Source organism: Parasteatoda tepidariorum, chromosome 11 (assembly GCF_982258835.1).
Source record: "Parasteatoda tepidariorum strain Cologne lab strain chromosome 11, Ptep-v5.0, whole genome shotgun sequence".
NCBI lineage: Eukaryota > Metazoa > Arthropoda > Arachnida > Araneae > Theridiidae > Parasteatoda > Parasteatoda tepidariorum.
The window spans coordinates 35,803,926-35,828,880 of record NC_141765.1 but is presented as its reverse complement, the minus strand read 5'-3'; the positions used below and the strand labels follow the sequence as shown (position 1 = coordinate 35,828,880).

At 27.8% G+C, this 24,955-nt stretch overlaps 1 protein-coding gene across 3 annotated transcripts in view; it reads right to left on the bottom strand.

The window, feature by feature from the left end:
- The window catches only part of LOC107443698 (glutamate-gated chloride channel), a 126,477-nt gene that overhangs the window by 5,210 nt on the left and 96,312 nt on the right, over window positions 1-24,955 (bottom strand). For all 3 annotated transcript variants that reach the window (XM_087154621.1, XM_043042112.3, XM_043042113.3), the window contains exons 4-7: window positions 23,285-23,352; window positions 22,125-22,342; window positions 20,779-20,861; window positions 3,432-3,572 (exon numbers count right to left, since the gene is read on the bottom strand). In XM_087154621.1, the coding sequence (XP_087010747.1) occupies window positions 3,432-3,572; window positions 20,779-20,861; window positions 22,125-22,342; window positions 23,285-23,352 (510 nt within the window). The remainder of the gene's footprint in view (window positions 1-3,431; window positions 3,573-20,778; window positions 20,862-22,124; window positions 22,343-23,284; window positions 23,353-24,955) is intronic.

Here is a 24,955-nt window from a genome sequence, read left to right as displayed (position 1 = left end):
GTATGCAAAAACAACAGTCAATATTTAGTAAAGTATTGCAAGAAAATAAAAAGGCGGTACATGCAAGTTACGTCTTGTCCTAGTTGATAGCTAAACACTCGAAGCCTTTTACTGAAGGTGATTTCATCAAGAAATGTCTAATTAAAGCTGCAGAAATTGTTTGTCCAGAAAATTCGACTTTAAACAATTTTCAAACCATTTCTTTGTCTCGAAATACAGTTACGGAAAGAATTACCGACTTGGCCGCCAATTTAAATAATCAGATCAAGGCAAAATCATCCTGTTTTGAAAGTTTTTCCATTGCCTGTGATGAGAATACGGACATTGGAGGCATAGCTCAATTAGCTATGTTTCTTCGTGCTTGCGACAAGGATTCAACCATTTTTGAGGAATTATTGGAGCTAATACCGATGCATGGTACTACTGCCGGACATGATATATTTAATAGTGATTTTAAACTTCTGCAAAAATACAATCTACCTATGTCAAAATTAAATTCTGTAGCTACAGATGGCTCTCCTTCCGTAACCGGAAAAAAACAACGACTTTGCAGCATTACTACAACAAAAACTTTGTGAAATTCACGGTTTAAAAATTCATCATACGCATTGCATTATACATCAAGAGGTACTATGCACGAAGGTAATCAAAATGGAGAATGTTTTGTCATATATGAAAAAAGTTATAAATTTTATAAGATCTCGAGGCTTAAATCAACCTACCATAGCGAGGTACGTTGGTTATCTTGCTCCAAGGTTCTCAAACCATTACGGGATTTGAGAGAAGAAATATGTAAGTTTTTATAAACTAAAAATCAAGATGCAAGCTTGTTCCGCGATCAGATATGGTTGCAAGATTTATCTTTTTTGGTTGATATTACCAAACACTTACCCGATTTAAATTTATTGTTACAAGACAAGGATCAGATCATTACGAACATGTATGATGTAATTAAAGCATTCAAATGTAAACTATGTCTTTGGGAAAGGCAACTGAAAAATGAAGATTTAACGCACTTCCCAAAGTGCAACAAGAACAGATCTAGTTTGGATGACACTGAATCGTATCAAAAATAAGCAAAAAAAATTCATATCTTAGAACAGAATTTGAAACAAGGTTTAAAGATTTTAATTCTCTGGAAGACAAATTTTGTCTGTCTTCTACGATTTTCTCAATAAATATAGACTCAATATACAGTAATATGCAAATGGAAGTGATTGAGATTCAGCGAGACTCAAACTCGAAGGCAAAATTCATTGAAGTGGGCGTGCCTGCATTTTACAAATATTCACCGGCAAGGTTTACCGGCAAGGTTATGAAATTATTTCCATGTTTACTTATCAGTGCGAGCAATTACTTTCTGTTATGAATTGAAATAAATCTCCTGTCTGAAAGAGCATTAACAACGCTCACGTTGGGTTAATTTTGAAAGTAGTCGGCCAATAAAATTTCTCCCGAAATAGGAAAGATAGTAGCAGAGAAGAGGTGTCATGTATCAGGACGTAAACAATAATTTAACTTTATATACACTGGTGTGCAAAACTTAAGCAACAAGTGGCTTTTCGGCCACAGCTCCCCACCAAAGAATAATAAGATAGCCATGAAATTGCAGTATAATATGCACGTAATTCAGTAGAAAGATTATTTGTATGCAAATTTTAGAAATAAAACGTCGTAGGTGATGTAAGTGTACGTAAACCTTGTGGGTCGGCGAGCGCGAAGGTCAAAGCTGTGATAAAAGGATGAAGAGCACCGTAGTTAAAAACATTCGCTGCAAGTGCAAGTGATTTGTTTTGTGAAACATGCCTTCAAGAAATCATTTAGACGACTTTACTCGAGGAAAAATGATTGGGAAGCTTGAGGAGGGGCGTAGTGTGACCAGTGTCGCCGAAGAGTTCGGGATCAACAAAAGTGTTGTTTCTCGTGCTTGGAATGCATTTAAAACTACTGGTACAGCTGTTCGGAAGGTTGGTGGTGGCCGTCCAAGGAAAACAACATCAAGAGATGACCGTTACATTGTCCTCCATTGTCCTTACAGGCGAAAAGAAACCGTTTTCAGTCAGCGAGCGCCATATCTCAGCAACTGTGCACAGCCACAGGACGACAAGTATCAAGATTTACAGTGGCCAGACGCCTCCACAAAGGTGGCTTATTTGCTAGACGTCCTGAACGCTGCATACCTTTAAAAGTTAGCCATCGGCGGCACCGTTTAGAGTGGTGCAGAGAACACGAAACCTGGACACCTCATCAATGGAGTCGCGTCCTCTTCACAGATGAGAATCGTTTTAGTGCTACAAGCGATTCTCAACGTCAGTTGATCTGGAGAGAGGCTGGAGCTCGATTTCATCCCAATAACATCGCGGGATGGTCCTGGAGTTGTCGTCTGGGGTGGCACTATGTTGAACGGGCGGACTGAGCTTCAGATCTTCGAACGAGGCTCTGTAACTGGAGACCGCTACTGCAATGAGGTAACCCTACCCCATGTGCGTCTGTTCTGAGGGGCCATTGGACCAGACTTCATTTTTATGGATGACAATGCCCGGGCACACCGTACTGCTAATGTTCAAGAGCTACTGGAAAGTGAAGATATCACACGAATGGATTGCTCAGCTTCCTCTCCAGATCTAAATCCCATAGTGCATGTGTGGGAAGCATTAGGGAGACGTCTTGCGACACGACAGTATCCTCCTGGTAACACCCATCAGCTGAAAGATGCGTTAAAGGAGGAATGGAGACGTTTACCCCAAGAACTCCTGGATAATCTGGTGCTTAGAATGGAGAGACGATGCCAAGCAACAATTTCAGTAAGGGGAGGGCATATCCCATACTAGGGATTATCTGCCAGTTGTACTTACGCTTCTTCAGGCAATCATGTGTAACGCCACTATATGTCAAATAAAGCCTTTTTTTGTTCCATACCCTACTTTAAGCTTTACATTCATTTCTGCGCCATTATTCTTTTACCATCGCTTAACTGCAAAATAATGTACATCATATTCAAATTTCATGTCTATTGGATGATTTCTTATAAAGGTATGACAAAAAACGCACTTGTTGCTTAAGTTTTGCACACCAGTGTATGTTTATTAGAATGTATGTACAATTCAAAATAAAAATATTTGTTTCAATGAACATTGCTTTTTTTTGCTGCCCACCTAAAGTTAAGCACTGTTTATTTGGTCAAAGTTGGCTTTTGAGTTTGACACTCCTGCCTTAGAGTAATTACGAGAATGACGCACTGCCTACTGCGCTACAGAGACTTAAACGTCAAACTCAGAAATTGGTGTGAATGAAGTATTTAGCTTATATTATAAACTTGAATTCACAACCGGACAAATTATTATTAAGATGTTAGTTCAATCAAATATTATTATTGCATAATACTTAATTTCTAATTCAATAAAATCGTGTTTAATACAGAAAAATCTCACCAGAAGTGAAATTTGTTATTCTTGAGCCCCAACCAATTGATTCTAATTCAAACGGCAATACATTAATTTTTTCAGTTTTCCCCACAGGATGTGGTTGCCTAGGATCCCAATCAATTAACAAATCCTTCATAGTTTTTCCATCTGAAATCATAAAAAAATATATTATTGAAATTATTTAACATTAAAATATGTATTATTCATCATAAAAATATTTTAGAACTATTTATATTCCAAATGTCTACAAATCGTTAAACTCTGCCTCATATTATAACAAGCCGAATTTTGGGTAAATTAAAATAATGCAATTTCTTAAAGATTTGATCTCTACCTTTCAAAATATCTGAGCAGTTTTGAAATAAAAAAATAACAGTTTCCTATGAAATTGTACGGAAAGAATTGTCTACTCTTTAACAAATACAATGCAGGTATATATTAACATTTGTGACTCAATCTGGCATTAAATAATGCATATATTAATCAGTGAATACATTAAGACCTGTTGATTTAACAAAACTGTTGATTTTAAAGAATTAGTCTTTTCAGGGATAAAATTAATTACTTTTAAAGTATTTATCAAAAAATATCTTAAAATATAACGTTATAAATTTAGTACTTGAAATGCACAATATGACATTGAAGAGTACAGGGTACTTGTATTTAAGGTAATGGTATTTAAAATCCGTAAATGAGAAGAATGCAGAAACTAAATCAACCTTATTATCAGTAGATACTGCTTCAACCATAGATATTCTATTAAAATTAATTCTGTAGTTCGCCACCAGGGACCAAAGTAACGAATTAAAAGAAGTATTTAAAGTAAATAAGCACAGTGAGTACAAAATGCTAAATTTGACGTGTATTTCAAGGTTCACTTTTGTATCACATTTACATTCACAACATACCAAATACCGATACCCTACAAAAATATATTATCCAAATACTTCAGTCGCTTAGTTCCTGGCTTCTTCAATAGTATTCCTCCTTATTTACAAATGTTTTCAAACATGGACTAATTAAAACGGAAATTAGAGGAAAATATTATTCCAATTAATGGCATTGAGAACCTCTTATAACTTTATTTTTCACCCAATATGTTTCACAAAATATATAGTGACTGCCGATTTTTGCTTACATTAAATGGCATCCTGTTTTCCACTAGTATGTTGTACACCTTGTACTTTTGTATATGCAGTTTTATTTGTGTGAATTCAATACTAGTAGCTTTTATGGTTGCCATTATGGGCCACGTGATCCCATGTAAAGGGAATATTCCAAATATGTATGTTTCTTTTTGTGTAAATAATAGTAATTTTAATGATAGTTATGATAATAATGTAAAATAATAGTAGTATATGGGGGGGGGGGGGCTAGAGGACACTTAGCCCTTTCCATATACTACTATTGATTTCCTATTTTTATATTAAAAAAATTAAAATAGGCCTATATTTTACATTTTTTATGAAATATTAAACAAAATCAGCATATTTAAAAATTCTTATTTTTATATTGATAATTTTTATTTTATTAAAAATCCTGTACCTTATTGAAAATATCGTTTTTTATTTTACATGTAATTCATAATCGTAATATTTATTTTTACCTTTAAAATCAAAAATATATTTTCCACTATTAATTTTTCTTATAGCTTTATCAGATAATTCACCATGACATTTCGAGAGATAAAAATCTTTCTCATCATTGTCTACTTCTAATCTAGCTATAATAGAGTCACCGTATTTTGTATTTATTTTTCTCAGTGATATTAAATTATATTTACCTATCTCGAGTTCATTTAATTTGTATGTTTCAGGAAATCGTTTGAGGTCATTAAATTCTTCCATTTATCTAGAAACATTTTTTGCAATATAATTTTTGTAATACATACACTTGTATAACGAACATTTTACTACCTATAAATGGAAAGTATTGAAAAAGAGAGAAATAAAAAGTTGTTAGAGCAATTAAAAAATGATCTAAGATTAGTTAAACTACAATCAGAAATTAGGAAAAATAATGAAATAAAATTAGAAGAAGATATAGGAATACAAAAATCATTGGCCGATTTCCACGAACCTGTACTTCATCAAATGGAAAAACTAGAAACTTCTAGACAACAAAACTTGCTAGGTATAAAAGATGCTGTTGATAATTTATCTTTCACTATGAATGAGACCTATAGATCTTTACCTCAGATAGAGAATCAGTCAGAGGAAGATTATACTGAAGATGTAGGAAGTATGTTTTTAAAAATAGATATAGACAAAAATTTAGATAAAGAATTACTAGAAGAATTAGAATTTGAATTACCTTCAATAATGTGGAATAAAACTGATGAAGATATTGAAGAAGTTATTAAAAGGGCAAAGGCAAAAAGAGATCAATTTAAAAGAGAGAAAGGAAATGAAACCAAAAATAGAAATTTAACAAACAACAAAGATGAGTATCAGAAAAGGATTGATAATGCTGATTATAAAATGAATATGATGAAAAGATATTTAGAAGCTTTATCAGCCATTAAACAAGGTAGACATTACACAGGAAAAGGTTTAGAAGATAAACTGAATATCTTAGTTGATTTGACAGATAAAATTTGTAAAGGTTCTAAAAGTAAAAAATTATATAATCAAATCGTTATTTTGTTGGATGAACTTTTAAGAGAGAAAACTTTAACGAATGAACAGGTAAAGGAATACTATGGAAAATTTCTTAGTATATAAATGAGTAATTATATTGTAAAAAAAGTATACTTGAGCGACAGTCAGATTTCTAAATTGAAATCAGCTTATAAAAATGGTGAAGAACTTAGTTTACAAATAGATAAAAGTAAAACACCCAATTTTGATTTACATTTAACAGCTACACAAATTAACCAAATTGATAAAGGTAAAAGAATTAAAATATCAAAGACTCAACTGAAAAAGAATGGAGGGTTTTTACCATTTTTAGTACCTTTACTTTCTACTTTAGCATTAGGAGCAGCTAGTGGAGCAGCTGGTTGGGGTACTAAAAATGTATTGGACAAAATTTCTGGATCAGGTAAAAAAAAAAAAACTTGTGGAAAGGGAGTCTATCAGCCATGGGAATATCCAACAAAATGATTGAAAACAATATGAAAAATGAAAAAGGATTTAGAGGTATATTTACTATAGATATGTTACCTAAAAAGATAAGAAAATTTGAAAACGGAATTATAAATTTAGATGTATCTACAGGTCCTGGAACTCATTGGGTTTGTTATTATAATGATCCAAAATATAATTTTGTTGAATATTTTGATCCTTTTGGAGAATATAAATATAACAATAGAATAATAAAAAATGATTTTCTTCCTCAAAACATACTAAGTTATTTAAATACTTCTGGAAAAGAAATTAGATATAACGATAGTTTTTTACAAAGTCCGAGTTCTGTAAGATGTGGTTTCTATTGTATGAAATATATAACTGAAAGAAATAAAAATAAATCTCCTATTGAAGTTTTATATTCATTTACTCAAGAACCTAGTAAATTAAATGAAAAAATTGTTCTTTATAAATGAAGTATATTATATTAGATTCGAAAAACGTAGATAAATCTGAAGATTTCACCATTGAGTATTTGAGACCTTTTCATTTTACAGAGATAGCTCTTCAGTCTTTTTCAATGTATATTTCATGGAATAATATTACGGAGAAAAACAATAAATTTTCATATTTTGATGGAGTCAAATGGACAGATTTCATTATTCCTCATGGTCATTACAATATAAGAGGTTTGAATCGTTATATGGTAAAATATTTTGGAAATGATTCACCTATATTATTTGGAATAATAGAAGAAAGACAAAGGTTTAGTATTAAACTCGAGAAGAATTATAAAATTGATTTATCTAAAAGTGAATTGTACAAAATTTTAGGCTTTGAACCTAAAATATATGAAGAGGAAGAGCAAGAAGGTAAATTTATTGCGGATATAGCTAATGGTAATGATAATATTTATATTCACTGTGATATAGTGGATGGTGCTTATATAAATCAGTTTCAATCTCAAGTTATTTATTCTTTTACATCATCAAATCCTCCTGGAAGTTTATATGCTAAAGAATTTGATAAACTAATATTTTTTCCGGTTAAATCTGATTCTATTAATCGAATTAGAATGAGAATTACAAATCATAGAGGTGAATTAATTGATTTAAATAAACAAGAAGTACAGTACAAATTTATTGCTAAATAAATGAATAAACAAAGATTGTACAGAAAGAGTAAAAAAATACAAGGAAGAGGCTTCTTTTCAGACCTTATAAGTCCTATTGTAGAAGATAAATCTAAGGAATTTGTGAGAGAAAAATTGAATGAAATATTTTCTAAAAATAAAAAACATGGTACTGGATTGAAATTTTTTATTCCTAAATAAATGGATAAAATTTACGATTTGAAAGACACTAGTTATTATTATAATAACGACGTTGAAAGTTTTGAATATAGAGAATTAAAAAGTGAAAATAGAAATAATATTCATGAAAATGCTACATATAATTTCTTTATCAATGATACAAATGCTAATATTTTATATTCTGCGGGATATCTGCAACAAGAATTAAAAATTGTAAAAGGAGATGGAGGTGTAATAAGTAATGAAAATGTTACTCTAGTGAATGGAGGAGGTCTCATTAATTCAAACAGGTTGATTATAGGAAATACTGAAGTTGAATCCACTATAAATTATAAAGCCATTATGAATCAAGTATTAGGGATGATACACTTCACCCCTGATTATTCAACATCGGAAGCTACTAACATGTTCTTTTATGTAGATACAACTGATTCTGTAGATAGAAACAATTTCAAATATAATGGAACTCTGATAGATACTACCAAAATAACTGATTTTTTTAAAAACCTTAAACTAAATGAAAGTTTTAATGAAGGATTTTCAAAAAGATGTAAATTTACTAAAAATAGTCAAACAGTAAAAATATGGATTCCTTTAAAGTATATATTTGATTTCTTTAACGAATATAAAAAAGTAATGACAGGTTTCCAAGTTAAAATAGAAATTCAAAGAAATGATAGTAAAAATATGTTGTATACAGATATTCAAAATCCAGATTTTAAGGTTCTTGTTGAAGATTTATCACTTTGGTTACCTTATGTTAGATTTAAAAATTCAGCATCTGTAAAATTCAATGAATTAAAATTATCAAATACTCCTATAGAAATAAATTGGGATCATTATAACATTATCAAATCAAATGTATTTTATAAAAATTCCAGTGGGTCTTATTCTATTCCTGCTACATCTGATGAAGTTTTGAGTTTATATGTCATTCCTCAATATGATGAAAGAAATGAAAACATGAATCAAAATAATATGATGTTTGATCACTTGGATATGATAGAATGTTGGTTAATGATTAATAACATTAAAGTTCCCTCTGTAAGTTATATGATGGACTTTAATAAAAATGATTATAATCGATTATATTATGCTCTTTTAGAATCAGGAATGAATAATATAAATTCTGAAACAGGTTGTATGATAAACTATTCAAATTTCAGTAAGTATCCTATAATTTGTTTCAACTTGGCAAACCATGAAAATTACACGAACTTGAGTAATTTAATGATTGAATTCAATTGGAGGTTGAGAAATAATACTACTAAAAATTATGTTTTTTACTTTATTTTGAAAGAAAGAAACAAATGCTCCTTGAATATGTCAACTCAGGATATAAAAATGATTAAAACTCTGAAAACATAAAGGATTTTTTCTATTTTAATAAATGGCTGCTTATTATCCACTTTACGACGATGAAATAAAAGAAGGACCTTTAGGACCACCAGGTGTAGGATTTAAATTAACGAATGATGGTAATTATGATATGGAAAGTAAACTATTAAAAAATGTTTTACATCCTCAGGAAGATAATGATTCTTCAACTAAAAAATATGTAGATGAATTAAAAGACAAAAGTTTAATACATGATGAAAATAATTTTGATGCTAAAAATAAAATCATATCAAATGTGAAAGAACCTGAAAAAGAAGGCGATGTGGTTACCAAAAAACATCTTGATTATTATTGTATACTGTGGGATAAAATTAATAGAAGTTATTATGCTCACAATCAAAGAATATCGAGTGTAAAATGGCCCATAAATGATACTGACGTTGCCAATAAATATTACGTTGATAATAAAACTTTTTGCGCTACCACAGATAGACTTGTTCAGTTTACAGGTGTGGGTTACAAGACTTTTGAATTCAACGAAACTACTTCAAAACTTTTAGATTCAAACTTAAAATTATCACAAAACATGTATATGAAAATTACAATTTTTTTAGCCTGTGACAAAATGAATGAAAAGCCAAAAATACGTTTAGAAAAAGTGAAAGAAGTACTTCTTGATAAAGAGATAAATGTTAATGAAGATGCAATAACTATGTTTGCGTATGGAAAGTTAAATGAAGTTTTAACATTATCAGTGCTAACAGGAGGAGGCTGTAAATTAAAGCCTTATTTACATATTGAAAAGATACATTTTTCTTCTTAATAAATGGCCAATGAAATTAATTGGAACGACTTTTCTAGAAAGAAACTTTCAGAAGATGTAATTATAAGTTTAGCAGATTATTTAAAATGGGAATATGTGTTTCAATTTTCTGAATTGTCTGAAGTTTTAATCGAACGATATGTACAGCCAGATGATTGGTATATTATTTCTCAATATCAAAAACTCAATGAACCTTTTATTGAAAAACATGCCTCTGATGTAGATTGGGAAAAAATATGTCGATACCAAACCTTATCTATCCGTTTTATTGAGAGACATTTAGATAAAGTGACTTGGTATGAAATATCAAGATTCCAAAAATTGGATTTAAGATTTATAGAAAATTATTCTGACCGTTTAAATATGAATGTTGTATCTAGATATCAAAAATTATCAATGAACCTTATAAGAAAATTTCAAGATTATGTAAATTGGGATTATGTTATACAGTATCAAGATATTGATAAAGACTTTGTAATAGAATTTGTTTCTAAAATAGATTTCTGTCTTTTAATAAAAAATAAAAGTAATATATTACCAGAAGAATTTTATAATTCAAACAAAGAAAAGATAGTTTGTATACTTCTTGCTGAAATTTGTCATAATACACGAGTACCGCTATATGAACCATTAAAAGAATAAATTATTTAAAAAAAAATATTTTTATTTTAATAATAGTTTTTACTCGTAGTAGATTATTTTTTTTACTCGTAGTAGATTATTTTTTACTCGCAGTAGATTATTTTTTAATTAATAAATGTATTCTAAAATTGTAATTAAAGACTATAATGAACCGGATGAATTTAAAGATCCAAATCAACATCCTCTATTGCCTATACATCCCTTTAGATTAATCATAAATGGTGCTTCCAACAGTGGAAAATCAAACTTATTAATCAATTTAATTTATGACTATTTACACTTTGATAGACTTTACATGTGTGCAAAAGACATATTTGAATCTAAGTATGAAAAATTACAAGAAAAATACATTCAATTTACAGATGTAGAATTAGAAGATATTCAAAAATGTAAAGGCTTAAAGAATAAAAAAGAAGTTTTGAAAGAATATAAAAAATTTAAAAAAGATCAAGTTTTGTTTTCTTCCAAACTAGATGATTTTATTACCGTAGATGACTTGGATCCTTCCTATATTAATTTAGTTGTATTTGATGATTGTATATGTGAAAAAGATCAACAATCTATTGAAGAATTTTTTATACGAGGAAGAAAGAAAAATACATCCCTTATCTATATAAGTCAGTACTATTATAAAATACCTATAACCATCAGAAGTAACAGCGATTATTTTATATTTTTCGATATGAAACAAAAAGAAATTAAACAAATAATACGAGAAATAGATGGTCAATTAACAAAAGAAGAATTTAATAAAATGTATAAGAACTGTATCAAGAAACCATATGATTTTTTTGTTTTAGATTTAGTCAATCCTAATATGAGGTACCGAAATAAAGAATTTATGTATATATAAATGGAAGAATATTTAGAGAAAAGAATTTTTATTCACAGAAAAAGTTATAATTTCTATCAAAAGATTAGTATCGCACTATCTATGAGTAAGTTTTTATTTAGCGCATCTGGCTTATCTGGTTTTATTTTAATCCCTTTATCAGCTTTGAGTTTAGGAGCTGGTGTGATTGAAGTGGTTGACAGATCTTTAAATATATCCGAAAGAAAAGAAGAATATAAATATACTTACAAATTTTATAAACAACTACTGAATTTGTTTAAAGCTAATACATTAACTGAAGAAGAAATTCATAAAAAAGAGGCTGATTTTATTCAAAGTTTGAAATATTTTCCTTTAGAGAAATACGTTAAAAAAACTCAATTGAATGGCTACAAATACATATAATTTTTTATTACCTATAAATGACGTGTAAAAGTAATATATTCAAAGTTGGAAAATTAAGTAAAGACGGAAAGTTCAAGTTTTGTTGTAAAGAATGTGGTCAAAAAGGATCTGGCTTTATCAATTCAACAATTAATAATTTACCCTTTGAAATGCATTTACCAGGACATCAATTTACAGGACCTGGAACACAATTATTACATGGAAAGAAAAGATTAAACGATGATTTAACATATAAAGAATGGAGTAAGCCCATTAACAGAGTAGATGAAATAGCATATAAACATGATGTTTGTTACCTTAAAAATAAAGATACTAAAACTAGAAATGATGTATGTGATAAAAATATGATAGAAGAGTTAAATACAATTCCAAATCCTACAATCAGGGAAAGAATAGAAAGAGGAATTGTTAAACCTATTATCAAAGCCAAAAGAACATTTGGTATGGGTATAATTTATTGTTTAAAATGTAAAAATTTTACTAATACTAAAGATGTTTATGAAGAAACTTCTAAAAATGGAAGATTGACGAGGAAAGGTATATGTGAAGTTTGTGGATCTAAAAAAAGTACTTTTTTAAAGAAAACGGGGTCATAAAAGCAGTTTATTATGATCCCGAAAAAGGTTATTGTGGTATCAATGAATTAAAAAGAAAAACAGGTTTATCTCAAAAACAAATTACAGATTTTTTACATGAACAAGATGTTTATACTAGACATAAACCAATTATTCGTAAATTTAGAAGAAGGAGATGTTACGTTTCACATATTCATGATCAATGGCAAGCCGATTTATTATTTATAAAACCATTTAGTAAATATAATAGTGGAGTTAATTATATTTTAACAGTTATTGATATGTTTAGTAAATATGCTTGGGCTATTCCAATAAAAAGAAAGACAGGCGAAGAAGTATCAAATGCTTTCAAGTTAATATTTAAAGAACGAATTCCAGAGAAACTACAAACAGATAAAGGTACGGAATTTATTAATAAAGATACTCAAAAATTATTCAAAGATAATAATATTCACTGGTTTACTACTGAAAATGTTGAAATAAAATGTTCTATTGTTGAAAGATTTAATCAAACAATTAATGGAAAAATAAGAAAATATATGGCAGCAAATAATACAAATAAATACTTAGAAGTAATAGATAAATTAGTTTATAATTATAATAATTCTTATCATCGATCTATTAAAATGACACCCTCACAAGCCAGTCGGACAGAAAATGAAAGTATCGTATACAATAATTTATTTTCTAAAAAAGAAATAAAGAAACCAAAGTTTAAAATAGGTGATAAAGTCAGAATTTCAAAATATAAAGAAACATTTACCAGAGGTTATCATCCTACATTTACAGAAGAAATTTTTATAATATCTGAAATATTGAAAACAGATCCTATAACTTATAGAGTGAAAGATTTAAATGGTGAAGAAATTAAAGGAACTTATTATGAAAAAGAATTAGTAAAATATAATAAGAAAAATGAAACATATAAGATTGAAAAAATAATAAGAAAGAAAGGAAATAAATTATTAGTGAAATGGGTTGGTTACCCTGAAGAATTTAATAGTTGGATAGATGAAAAAAATATTATTCTAATTTAGGAATCATTTTTAAATCTTTCAATATCATAATCTTTTAATTTTAAATGATTAAATTTAGTATAATATTTTCTTTTATTCTGTTAAATAAATTAATAGCATTCGGATTATATTGAATTTCATGAGCTATTTTTATCTAAATTTTAAATCTCGTATAGTTTTATTATATAAACCTCTAATAACATAATAATGATAATCAGAATCATTTTTATTCTTTTCTATTATTGTAAACATGAGGTTGAGATGTTTTTCATTTTTTATTTTTAAGTCATTCATTTTAATTTTTATTATATCTAATTTCTTTTGAAGTTTATCATTGTCATTAAATTTATTAGCATAATAATTAATTACAACATCGTTTACTTTTTTAGAAAATTCAGGTGAAATCCAACATTGTAATTAAATCCTTAGAAATCCCATTATATTTTAATTCTTCTACCTTTAATTTCATAAAATAATGAATATAAAATTAACTCTTTAGATTCTTTATTTTCTAACCACTTTTTATTATTAATTTAAAATCTCCAAACAATCCATAATAATAACTATCTTTAATTTGCTCATCTTTTAAAGAAGTCATTTTATTACGAAACATTTTTAAATTAATTTTATTATCTATATCCATTTATAATCTCTAATTTCATATGTTATTTTTTCAATTATTAATGTAAAATTTTATCAGTAAATATCTTTTAAAGAAGAACCAGTAGTTTCAGTAAGAATATCCTGCACAACTTTGACCTGCCATTTTTTTCGTAACTAAAGAGCTTATAAAGAAGATTATTATCAGATAAAAAAATCACACCACTCTCCGGTTAGAATCCCACGAAGCGGTCAATTTTTATCGCAAAGTGGCATGAAAAAAGTTTCTTCGATTTTCCTCCCGCTGATAAGGTCAGAGAGGAAAGTGTTTTAATTATTATTATGTAAATAAATGGAAAGTCATTATTTCGAAATATTTAATCAGATTAAAAGGAATAGCCATTCAAATTTAAAAATTACATTTGATAAGGAAGAAGAAAAATATTATTATGATACGAAAGACTTTGACCAATATTTAAAACAGAGATACAATTCGAGAATTAGTTTTTTTAAAAAGTTAAAAAGAAAATTGAACTTGATTTTTACAGTTGAAGCAGATGAAATGTTTTTAAACTTTTTAGATTATATGTATTTTAAAAAGAGTTTAAATTATAAATATTTTATGAAAAAGATATGTGATTATTATAATATTCCTAATAATATTAAGTTAGGTAGTCCGAAAAAACAAAACATTTATGATGAAATTTGGAATTCGTTTCTTAAAGAGACAGAAAAGTATTTATAAAAACTCCATTTAATAAATGGAAGATAAATTTTGTTGCGATTGTAAGACTTTGAAATCAGCTGACGAATTTTACAAATATAAAAAATATTTATTTAAAAGATGTATAGATTGTGATCTTAAAAGAAAATATATATATTATGAATGCGATTGTGGTAAAAATTATACTTATTCACATAAACAAAGACATTTTAGAAGTAATTTTCATATAAAACGTATGAACTCCTTTTTATAAAAGTATTTATAAATTTTCTTCCTTATAAATGAGTAACATGACAAAGGAGTTCAAACACTTGAGTAATGTACTCTCAACTTTCAGTATTAAAAAACTAAGAGAATTGATAACTAAACTTAACATTCCTGTCCTGACTGATAAGAGATTAAAATCAAATATTATTGAATCAGTAGTTTCTTATATCAAAAGTACAGGAAATTATAAATCTGTTTTATCAGATTATTTAGGATTGGATGTTTCTTATTATATGGAAAACAAAACTAAACTATTTAATAAATATCCTAAGTATAGAAATGAATTAAAAAAAGTTTTTGATTCTTATAATTTAAAATATAAAGATGGTAAATTTATACCTAAAGAAGAAAAAAATATAATAACTGAAACTAATTTAAATGCTTTATATAGGCCTCAAAAAATAAAAGTAGAGGTAAATCTTAAAAATTTCTTTAAACCAGATTATAAAATTATTGAATTCAGAGGTCAATATATTGAAAAATATAAAGTTTATAGAAAACAATATAGAGTGGTAGGATCTAAAATTTTACCTGAACAATACTATAACATTTTAAGAAATATATTTAAAAGGGCTATTGGAAATATTATAGGAAAAGTAGATGTAATTATACATAATCCCAAATTAAATGTACCTTTTCATGATAAAATGATGTCAACTAAAACTGCTTTTAATGAATACATTGATAAATTATCTAACCAAATTGAATATAAAGAACTCGATATAACAGAGTGTATATTTGATTTTAATGTCATCGAATTACCTCAAGGTGGTAGACACAAGGCTTTAAAAATGTATTCTGAAACAGATCCAGCAAAAAAGAAAAGTATTTGCCAAATAAAAAATGATGATAATATATGTTTGGCTAGATCAATTGTAACAGCTTTAGCTATCCAAAATCCTGAACTGTTAAGTGATAAATTATGTACTGAAAAATTATCAAGTAATGAAATAATTTATATTAAAAAAGGCCGTGTTTTACAAAAAACATTAGCTATAAAATTACATGATATATGTAAAATTCCTCTAGAAGTGTGCAGTTTAGAAGAAGTTAAAATATTTGAAAATTTTTTAGACATTCAGATCAATATAGTTTGTAGAGAAAATGGTAATGAAATTATATATAATGGTGATTATAAATCAACATGTATTTTTATATATAAGAATAGAAATCATTTCGATGTCATTACATCAATGACAGGATTTTTAGGTAAGAATAATTATTGTAATTATTGTAAAGTGGGTTATAAACGTTCAAATCAACATAAATGCCCTTTAAAATATGATAGGTGTTTTGTAAAAGAATCTGATTGTGAAGGAGAGGAAATATTTTGTAAAAAATGTAATCGGAAATTCTTAGGAGAAAACTGTTTTGATAATCATAACAAGAAAAATTCAGAAGGTTGTACTGTTTGCAAATAACTATGGAAATGTCTAAAATGTAAAAGAAATATTAATAGAAATGAAAGGAAAACAGAAGAACATATATGTGGTGAATATCGTTGTAATAATTGTTGGGAGTGGGTCACTAAAGGTCATGAGTGTTTCATGAAAAATGAAAACAGTAAAGGAGGTGTATGTAAAGATAATTGTGTAAAAAATAAATGTATTAAAAAAGATTGGTGTAAGAAATGTAAAACAGGAAAATACTTATTTTTTGATGTTGAAACCAAGCAAGATACAGGAATTCATGAAGTGAATCTAGTTATATGTCATGATTTTCATGGAAACGAAACAGAATTTAAAAATGAAAACGATTTTTGTGAATGGTTATTTAGCGAGGAACACGAAGGATATACAGTTATAGCTCATTATGGAAAAGGATTTGATTTTCAATTTTTAGCTAAATATTGTTTCAAAAAGCATATTAAAGTATTTACAATTTACCAAGGAAATAAACTAACATATATGAATGCTGATGGTTACTATATAAGATTTATTGATTCTATTAATTTTACAATGTGTGCACTCAAGAAATTTCCAAAAACATTCAATTTAAATGAACTGGTCAAGGGTTATTTTCCTCATTTATTCAACAAACAAAAGAATCAAAATTATATTGGTAAATATCCAGATAAATATTACTATGGATATAATTATATGGTTGATGAAGACAGGAAAAAATTTGATAAATGGTATGATTCCATTAAACATGAAACTTTTGATTTCCAAAAGGAATTTATAAAATACTGTAGATCTGATGTAGATATTTTAAGAAAAGGTTGTTTAGAATTAAGAAGATTATTCTTAGTAACTGTGAATATAGATCCGTTTAAATATGTAACTTTAGCTGGTCTATGTATGGCCATTTACAGAGATAAATTCTTGAAAGAAAACACAATAGCTATTGATGAAATTGTCATTCAAAAAGATCAGTACAGTAAAAAATCAATAGCTTGGTTAGATTACATATCAAAAAAGGAAAATATTAATATACGCCATGCTTTGAATGGAGGAGAGAAAAAATTACAATTAGGTGAAAAATGTTATAAGGTAGATGGATTTTATAAAAATACAGTATTTCAATTTAATGGATGTTTCTGGCATGGATGTACCAAATGTTTCACTAGAACAAAAGTAAACACTGTTAATCAATTGCTCATGGAAAATTTATATAAACGAACTAAGAAGATCAATAAAAATATAATTGAAGCAGGTTATGAATTGGTAAATATCTGGGAGTGTGATTTTGATAATAATAAGGATATGAAAAATTACATGAAAAAAGAATGGAAGAGAGATTTTATAGAACCTTTAAATCCTAGAGATGCTTTTTATGGTGGAAGATGTGAACCTACCAAATTAAAATATGAAATGAAAAGTAATGAAAAAGGCAGATATATTGACGTATGTTCTTTATATCCTACTGTAAATTATTTTGATAACTATCCAGAAGGTCATCCAATCAAAATATTTAATCCTAAAAAATACGATGAAAATTGGTATGGATTAATAAAATGTAAAGTACTTCCACCTAGAAAATTATATCATCCAGTATTACCTTATAAAGCAGAAAAATTAATATTTTCATTATGTAGAACTTGTTCTGAAACAATAAAATGTAATCATTTCAAAACCACTTTAGAAAAGAAAAAATGTAAGCAGTGTTATGAGATAAGAAATTCTGAGTGTAAACACACTGATAACGAAAGATGTCTAATAGGAACGTGGACTACCGATGAGATCAGATTAGCTGTTAAAAAAGGATATAAAATATTGAATATATATGAGGTTTGGCATTTTGAAAATAAAACAAATGAATTGTTTAAAGAATATGTTAAAACGTTTTTAAAGATTAAACTAGAAACATGCGATAAATGGAAAAACAATTTCAAAAATGAAGAAGAATACAGACAAATAGTTAAAGAAAAATTAGATATAGAATTAGATAAAATTGAAGAAAATCCAGGTTTGAGATTCATAGCTAAAATATGTTTAAATTCTTTATGGGGTAAATTTGGTCAGAGAAATAACATGAAACAAACTGAATATGTGATGGAAATTGAAGATTTTTATAGAATTATTCTAAATGATACTATTAAAGATTTGAATATGAATTTTTTGAATGACGATTGTGTGGAAATGAGTTATAAAATGAAAGATATATTTGAAAAAAATAACTTCAACACTAATATATATATAGCTGCTTTTACAACTAGTTCTGCCAGAATTAGATTATATGAAATGTTAGATAAATTAGGAGATAAAGTACTTTATTATGATACAGATAGTGTAGTATATATAGACGACGGAACCAATAAAATTGAAACGGGATGCATGTTAGGAGAATGGACTGATGAATTGGGAAATGATAAATATATTACATCTTGGATAGCTGGAGCCTCTAAAGATTATGGGTATAAATTAAATGATAAATCTGTATATGGAAAAGTAAAAGAATTTAAAATGTCTTATCAGAGTGAAACCATATTAGACTTTGATAATAGGGCTAAAATAATAACAGGTGAAACAGATTATTTGGATGTAGAAATCAATCAGTTTAAAATCGAAAAAGATAGAAATATTTCAAGTATTAAAACAAATAAACGTTATACCTTTGGATACGATAAACGTAGACTTTTAGATAATTATGATACTGTACCTTTTGGCTTTTAAAAAAATGTTTCTTAATAAATGGATAAGATTACAGTCATCCTAAACATTCAGGGATTTATTTTTCCCAATCGTAAGATTGTAAGAGAGATAGGATGGGTTCATTTAAATTTACCAATCGGTGAATATATTGGCGTATTCACACCTAATTGTGAATTGAATGATCAAGAATTGAAGATTGTACGTAAATGCACTTCAGAAGTACACGGATTAAGATTTAATAGAAATAAGAATAGTTTATGGATAAATCATCAAGACGTAAAAAATTATATAAATAACCTATATCAACTATATGGTGGAACATTTGCTTATAAAGGAGGTATTTTAGAAAAAGAGATATTAGATGAATTGAATATACCATCTATTGACATTGATGCACCTAAATGTACTAAAATTTTAGGACCTGGATGTTCGTTATACAAGTGTATGTATTACAAAAATTATATTGCAAAAAATGTTTCTAGATAAATGGAAGAATTTAATGACCTCAAACGATTTCCTGAAACATACAAATTAAATGAACTCGAGATAGGTAAATATAATTTAATATCACTGAGAAAAATAAATACAAAATACGGTGACTCTATTATAGCTAGATTAGAAGTAGACAATGATGAGAAAGATTTTTATCTCTCGAAATGTCATGGTGAATTATCTGATAAAGCTATAAGAAAAATTAATAGTGGAAAATATATTTTTGATTTTAAAGGTAAAAATAAATATTACGGTTATGAATTACATGTAAAATAAAAAACGATATTTTCAATAAGGTACAGGATTTTTAATAAAATAAAAATTATCAATATAAAAATAAGAATTTTTAAATATGCTGATTTTGTTTAATATTTCATAAAAAATGTAAAATATAGGCCTATTTTAATTTTTTTTTAATATAAAAATAGGAAATCAATAGTAGTATATGGAAAGGGCTAAGTGTCCTCTAGCCCCCCCCCCCATATACTACTAATAATTAAATGTAAATTAAATGTAACAATACAAAATAATAAAATATAAAAACGCACGTAGCACATTTTATACAACTCTTTTGCCATTATGTCTTATTTTAGCAGTATTGTCCTGCATGCAATTTTTTACATATAAATAAGATTAGTTGGAATTTGCCAATCGATTCAGTGCTACTAAAATGAATTATATCAATCAATTCAGTTCTTATATGCTATTCGCCTTTAAGCAATATGTTTTTAATAACCTTGAAGTACAAACCGTGTACCTTCTCTGCTACAGTGTAAGAACAAAAATATTTCGCTCTAGGCTTACATATATTGGAATAATAACCAAATATTAGTACGCTACACTTATCCCGACCTTTTTAAAGAAATTAAAACGTAAAACCCTCACATCACCAGCTATTTTTCAACATTTTTGCCCTGCTAAGTCTATTTTACCTTGACCTTACAGAGTCATTTTGGGCGCAGGTTACTAAAACCTCAGCCTTATTTTCTTTTTAAAAAAATCAAAGTTCCAAAATCCCCAGTTCCCAAAAAGCAAAACCATATCTACTGCAAATTAAATTAAGTTCAAATCTGTAGCCTTCTCGCTATAAGGTTTTAAGCACATCTAGTTTATTTATGAATCTCTTTTATTATGAAATAATGTTTTTCATGACAAAATTACTTACAACTTTCAATTTGAAATTTACATTCTTGAGAGTCATGAGGATACTTTCTGAAGTCCATACCACAAGAAAATGTTACAGTCAGTCTGTAATATTATATAAATAAATGAATAAAATAGTAAGAATTATTTCTTAGACATTTCAAGGTAAAATAAATTTCCTAATCATTGCTAAATTGAACTTTAGCTTAAGAAAAAAAAATAATTTTCTGGTATATTCGGCTTGTGTGTAAGTAGTTTGCTACTCGGTGGCGACCAATAGTACGATACTAATATCTTTTTAATATAGTATTTACTCATAAAATATTTCTCAACTTCTAGTCATTTTTGTAAAATATACTTATGCGACATTTTAGAGCGCCATTAAGCATTTATCAAACGTTGTTTTTTCTTCATTGTTATAAACTGTCAAAGCTTTTAGATATGCTTTTTTTTCGAGATTGCTGATGAGAAAAAATATATGATCTAAACTACCAGAACGCGATAACATTTACTGCATTCTAGCTCTATTGGGAACACTAAAAAACACTGTAATTTTTACCGAAGTGCTTTGGTAATAACCATTGGTAAAATTAACAATAAAAAATAGTTTCATTACCATGTTGTTTGGTAATAAATTCGGTAAAATTTGGAAATTTTATCATGATACCTTACATCATGATATAAAAACCATTTATTTGGCTAAATTTACTTTTTAGTCTTGTGCTTTTACTAAATGTGTGATAATAAGATCTGTAATTTTTAAAACCATTATTTTTAGTAAACTGTTACTATACGAACAGAAATATGACCAAATTTACGGTTTGCATATTTACATTGTTTGTATATTGTAATAATGTATATTTTGGTTTTATAACCAGAATTTTAGTTTTTTACGAGAAATGTCATCTTCATACAAGCACGGTAATTTTACCAAAATCTTTTTCTTCGTTTACATTATTATTTTACAAATTCATTTTCTGAACATCTCAAGGGACATGTTAAAACTTAATTTCTCAAATCTGTGCCACGAAACTTATATTTAACGACTGTCAGATTTCAAAACACTGCTCTACATTTTACATTCGAGTTATATATTTTTCAAATAAAGCAGAAGAATATTGAGCTTTATCCATGGAAATCTGGGGACATTTTTAAAGTCACTATAAGCACTTTAAAAATTATTTATAACTTTGTACCACGAATCACATACTTTTTGGATCTAGAAACATTCAACGAGTTTTAATGTTTGAAACTACGCCACACGCTTTGCTTTTAAAAGGAGCGGTCAGATTTTCCAAAGATAGCATTAGACTGATAAGTATCCATCGAAAACTTAAAAAATCCGATTTGTACATAAATACAACTTACCTTACACTAAATAAAACTTCTCCTTCTGGTGATATTCTAATAAAAACATTTGGGGTGATAATCTTATGTTTTATTCCTTCTTTTTCTTGTAAAAAAAATAAATCTGGTGTCCATATGTATTCTGCGTCGTCTAAAATGATGGTACTAATATCCATATCTTGATATGCTAGTCTGCTGTCATTCCATGCTTGTCGGAAGTAAAATTGGGCTCTGTAATCCTGCAAAATTTTAAAAAGTGAAGTGAATTAGAACATTTTCATAATTTTTAACTAATAATACATGCACCGCAATAATTCCGTGTACAGTTAGAGTAAAAAAGATATAACAATTTCAGTTAAAAAATATTCTTAAAAAAATAATGTAGAAGCTACATTTCAAATTTTAAAAAAAATTCAGTTAAGAACCTGTTATTTCGACTATAAATATTCTATTATAAATGTTAAAAACCTAGTCTATGTAAAATAATCACCATTTATAATTGAGGCAGAACGAATCAAAGCTAGCCAAGAACACAAGTTTTTTGATAAGTGCTTAAAATGTTTCCTTTTAATACGTTGAGAATAAAGTACAGAACCCCCCCCCCCCATAAATAAATGGTCGAACCTGAATAACTTTCGATAGGATCTTCACGTTTTAGGACTCAATCAAAATGATTCGCGGAGGTGACCTCAAATATGCTAATTAATTCGTAGTGACGATGTTTCAAGTTACGAAATCGGACACAAAAGCACATTTTCTCAGAATAAACATACCCTTTTTCAAGGGACTCTGTTTTCTGACCCACAAAATATAACAGGTAGCCTCTATTTGGGTAGCCTCTATTTGGGTAGCCTCAATATGGTCTCCATATTTTGGTCAGAAGAGCAATCCAAAGTTTTGACCCTTTAATGTTAATTTGACTTTTTGAGTTAACTATGGGGGCCATGTAGTTTTGGGGTCAGAAATCCGAATCCATTGAAAAAAAGGTTTGCTTATTCAGCGTTGAAAAAAAGGTTTGTTTATTTTTTTTATTTTTCTGTAGCGCATAATGTGATACCGCAACAAAAAAAACCTTTTTTTACCATTAAACTTTACGCTCAGACGATCTAATTCATATTTTTGACATGGTATTGTTTTATGCCCACCACCCCATTTAATATAAGACAAAATAAATTTCTTACCATGTTGAAGTCATCAATTTTATGAATATCTATTAAATACATTGTTGAATAAATTTGTACAGGTGTTCCTGCAATACATAAATAAGGCACATTAAGTCTGAAGTTATTCTTTGCATAATATAATAGTAGAAAATAATTATACAATTTTAAGGAAAATACATTAATTCTTAATAAATTTAAAATAATTATTAAACTGTTGTTCATTAGGTATAACGATATTAACCAAAATAATGATATGAAATGTAATAACTCATATTGCATAAATATATCCACTAAATCATATTAACGTTTTCAAGGAATTAAAGGTAGTGGAGAGGAAGGCACATGTGAACAAATTTTTTTATTTCTTCATATTTCAAAAAATATCATCAATTTCTCACAGTAAAGAAGTCCATATGTTTAAATTGTCTTTTCTTTGTCTTGTGGAATTTTTAGAGATTTTTCAATAAAATATTTCTCTACTTTATGATATCTTAGTAAAATGACTTCAATTGTACACATGTGCCCCTATTGGGAGCATATGTGTACATAACTGGGGCACATGTAAACAAGATTAAAAACACAAAGCAATCATCATATTTCAAAGAAAAAAATCTTTAATATAACAGATATAGATGCGCATTAAACTGAAGGGGTTGTAGCTTACTATGTGAATTTAAACTATACAACAGAACTGTCAATAAGAAAATATTTTTTTAGTTGTACAATAATTTTTCCGCTGTTGGGTTTTTCGCAACTTCATGTTCCTCAGGAGTTGTAATTGGCCTTCTTCTTTCTTCTCTAAAAATCTTTCATGCCTTTTTTGTTCTTTTTTTCTATCTTTTCATTTGTAGCTTTAGAAAATTCTATCTTTCTCAGGTGTATCAGTTAGTATGCGTGATGCGCGATCAACCATTTAATTAAAAAAGGAAAAGTTTAAAGAAAAAATTTATAAATTAATTATGGAAAAGTAAATAATAATAATTTTAAATCCATACATATTTTTTAAACTTATAATATCATGAGGATAATAATCTTAATACTATGACTAGGGCCACATGTGAACTGTTCACATCTGCCCCAGATGATTTGTTCACAAGTATCCCATCATCTTTCTTAAACCTAACTTGAAAAATAAAGAATTTTTAACTAAGTAAAAAAAAATTGTCATAAACTTACCTGAATATTCATATAATGGTCTGCAATAGTTAATTTTAGTTTATTAGTTGATTTATACTATGCTTTCACTTGAAGAAGCGAGTGATTATAATATATACAACACCAGCTGATACAAAGAAATTGTCAGAATAGAACAACAAAATGTCTCATTCTTCTGAAAGTTTTGCAGAGAGGTTGGACTAGTACTGCCATCAATTGAAAATTTTTCAAGATTTTTTTATTTCAAATCATATTGGTAAAACATACCATGATCACATGTGCCCCCCTCTCCCCTCCATTAAAACTGGAGTTATACCTTACGTTTTATAATAATCGAAGATTATAAATACAATTTTGATGAAAATTCAATACTTTTTAATAAATTTAAAATTATTACTAAGCTGTTGTTCATTAGGCTTAACGATATTAACCAAAATAATAATATAAAATCTAATAAATTCATACAGCATTAGAAAACCCAATATGTCGTATGGAGGTTTTTATTTGCCGATTTTAACAATTAGATTTTTTAGC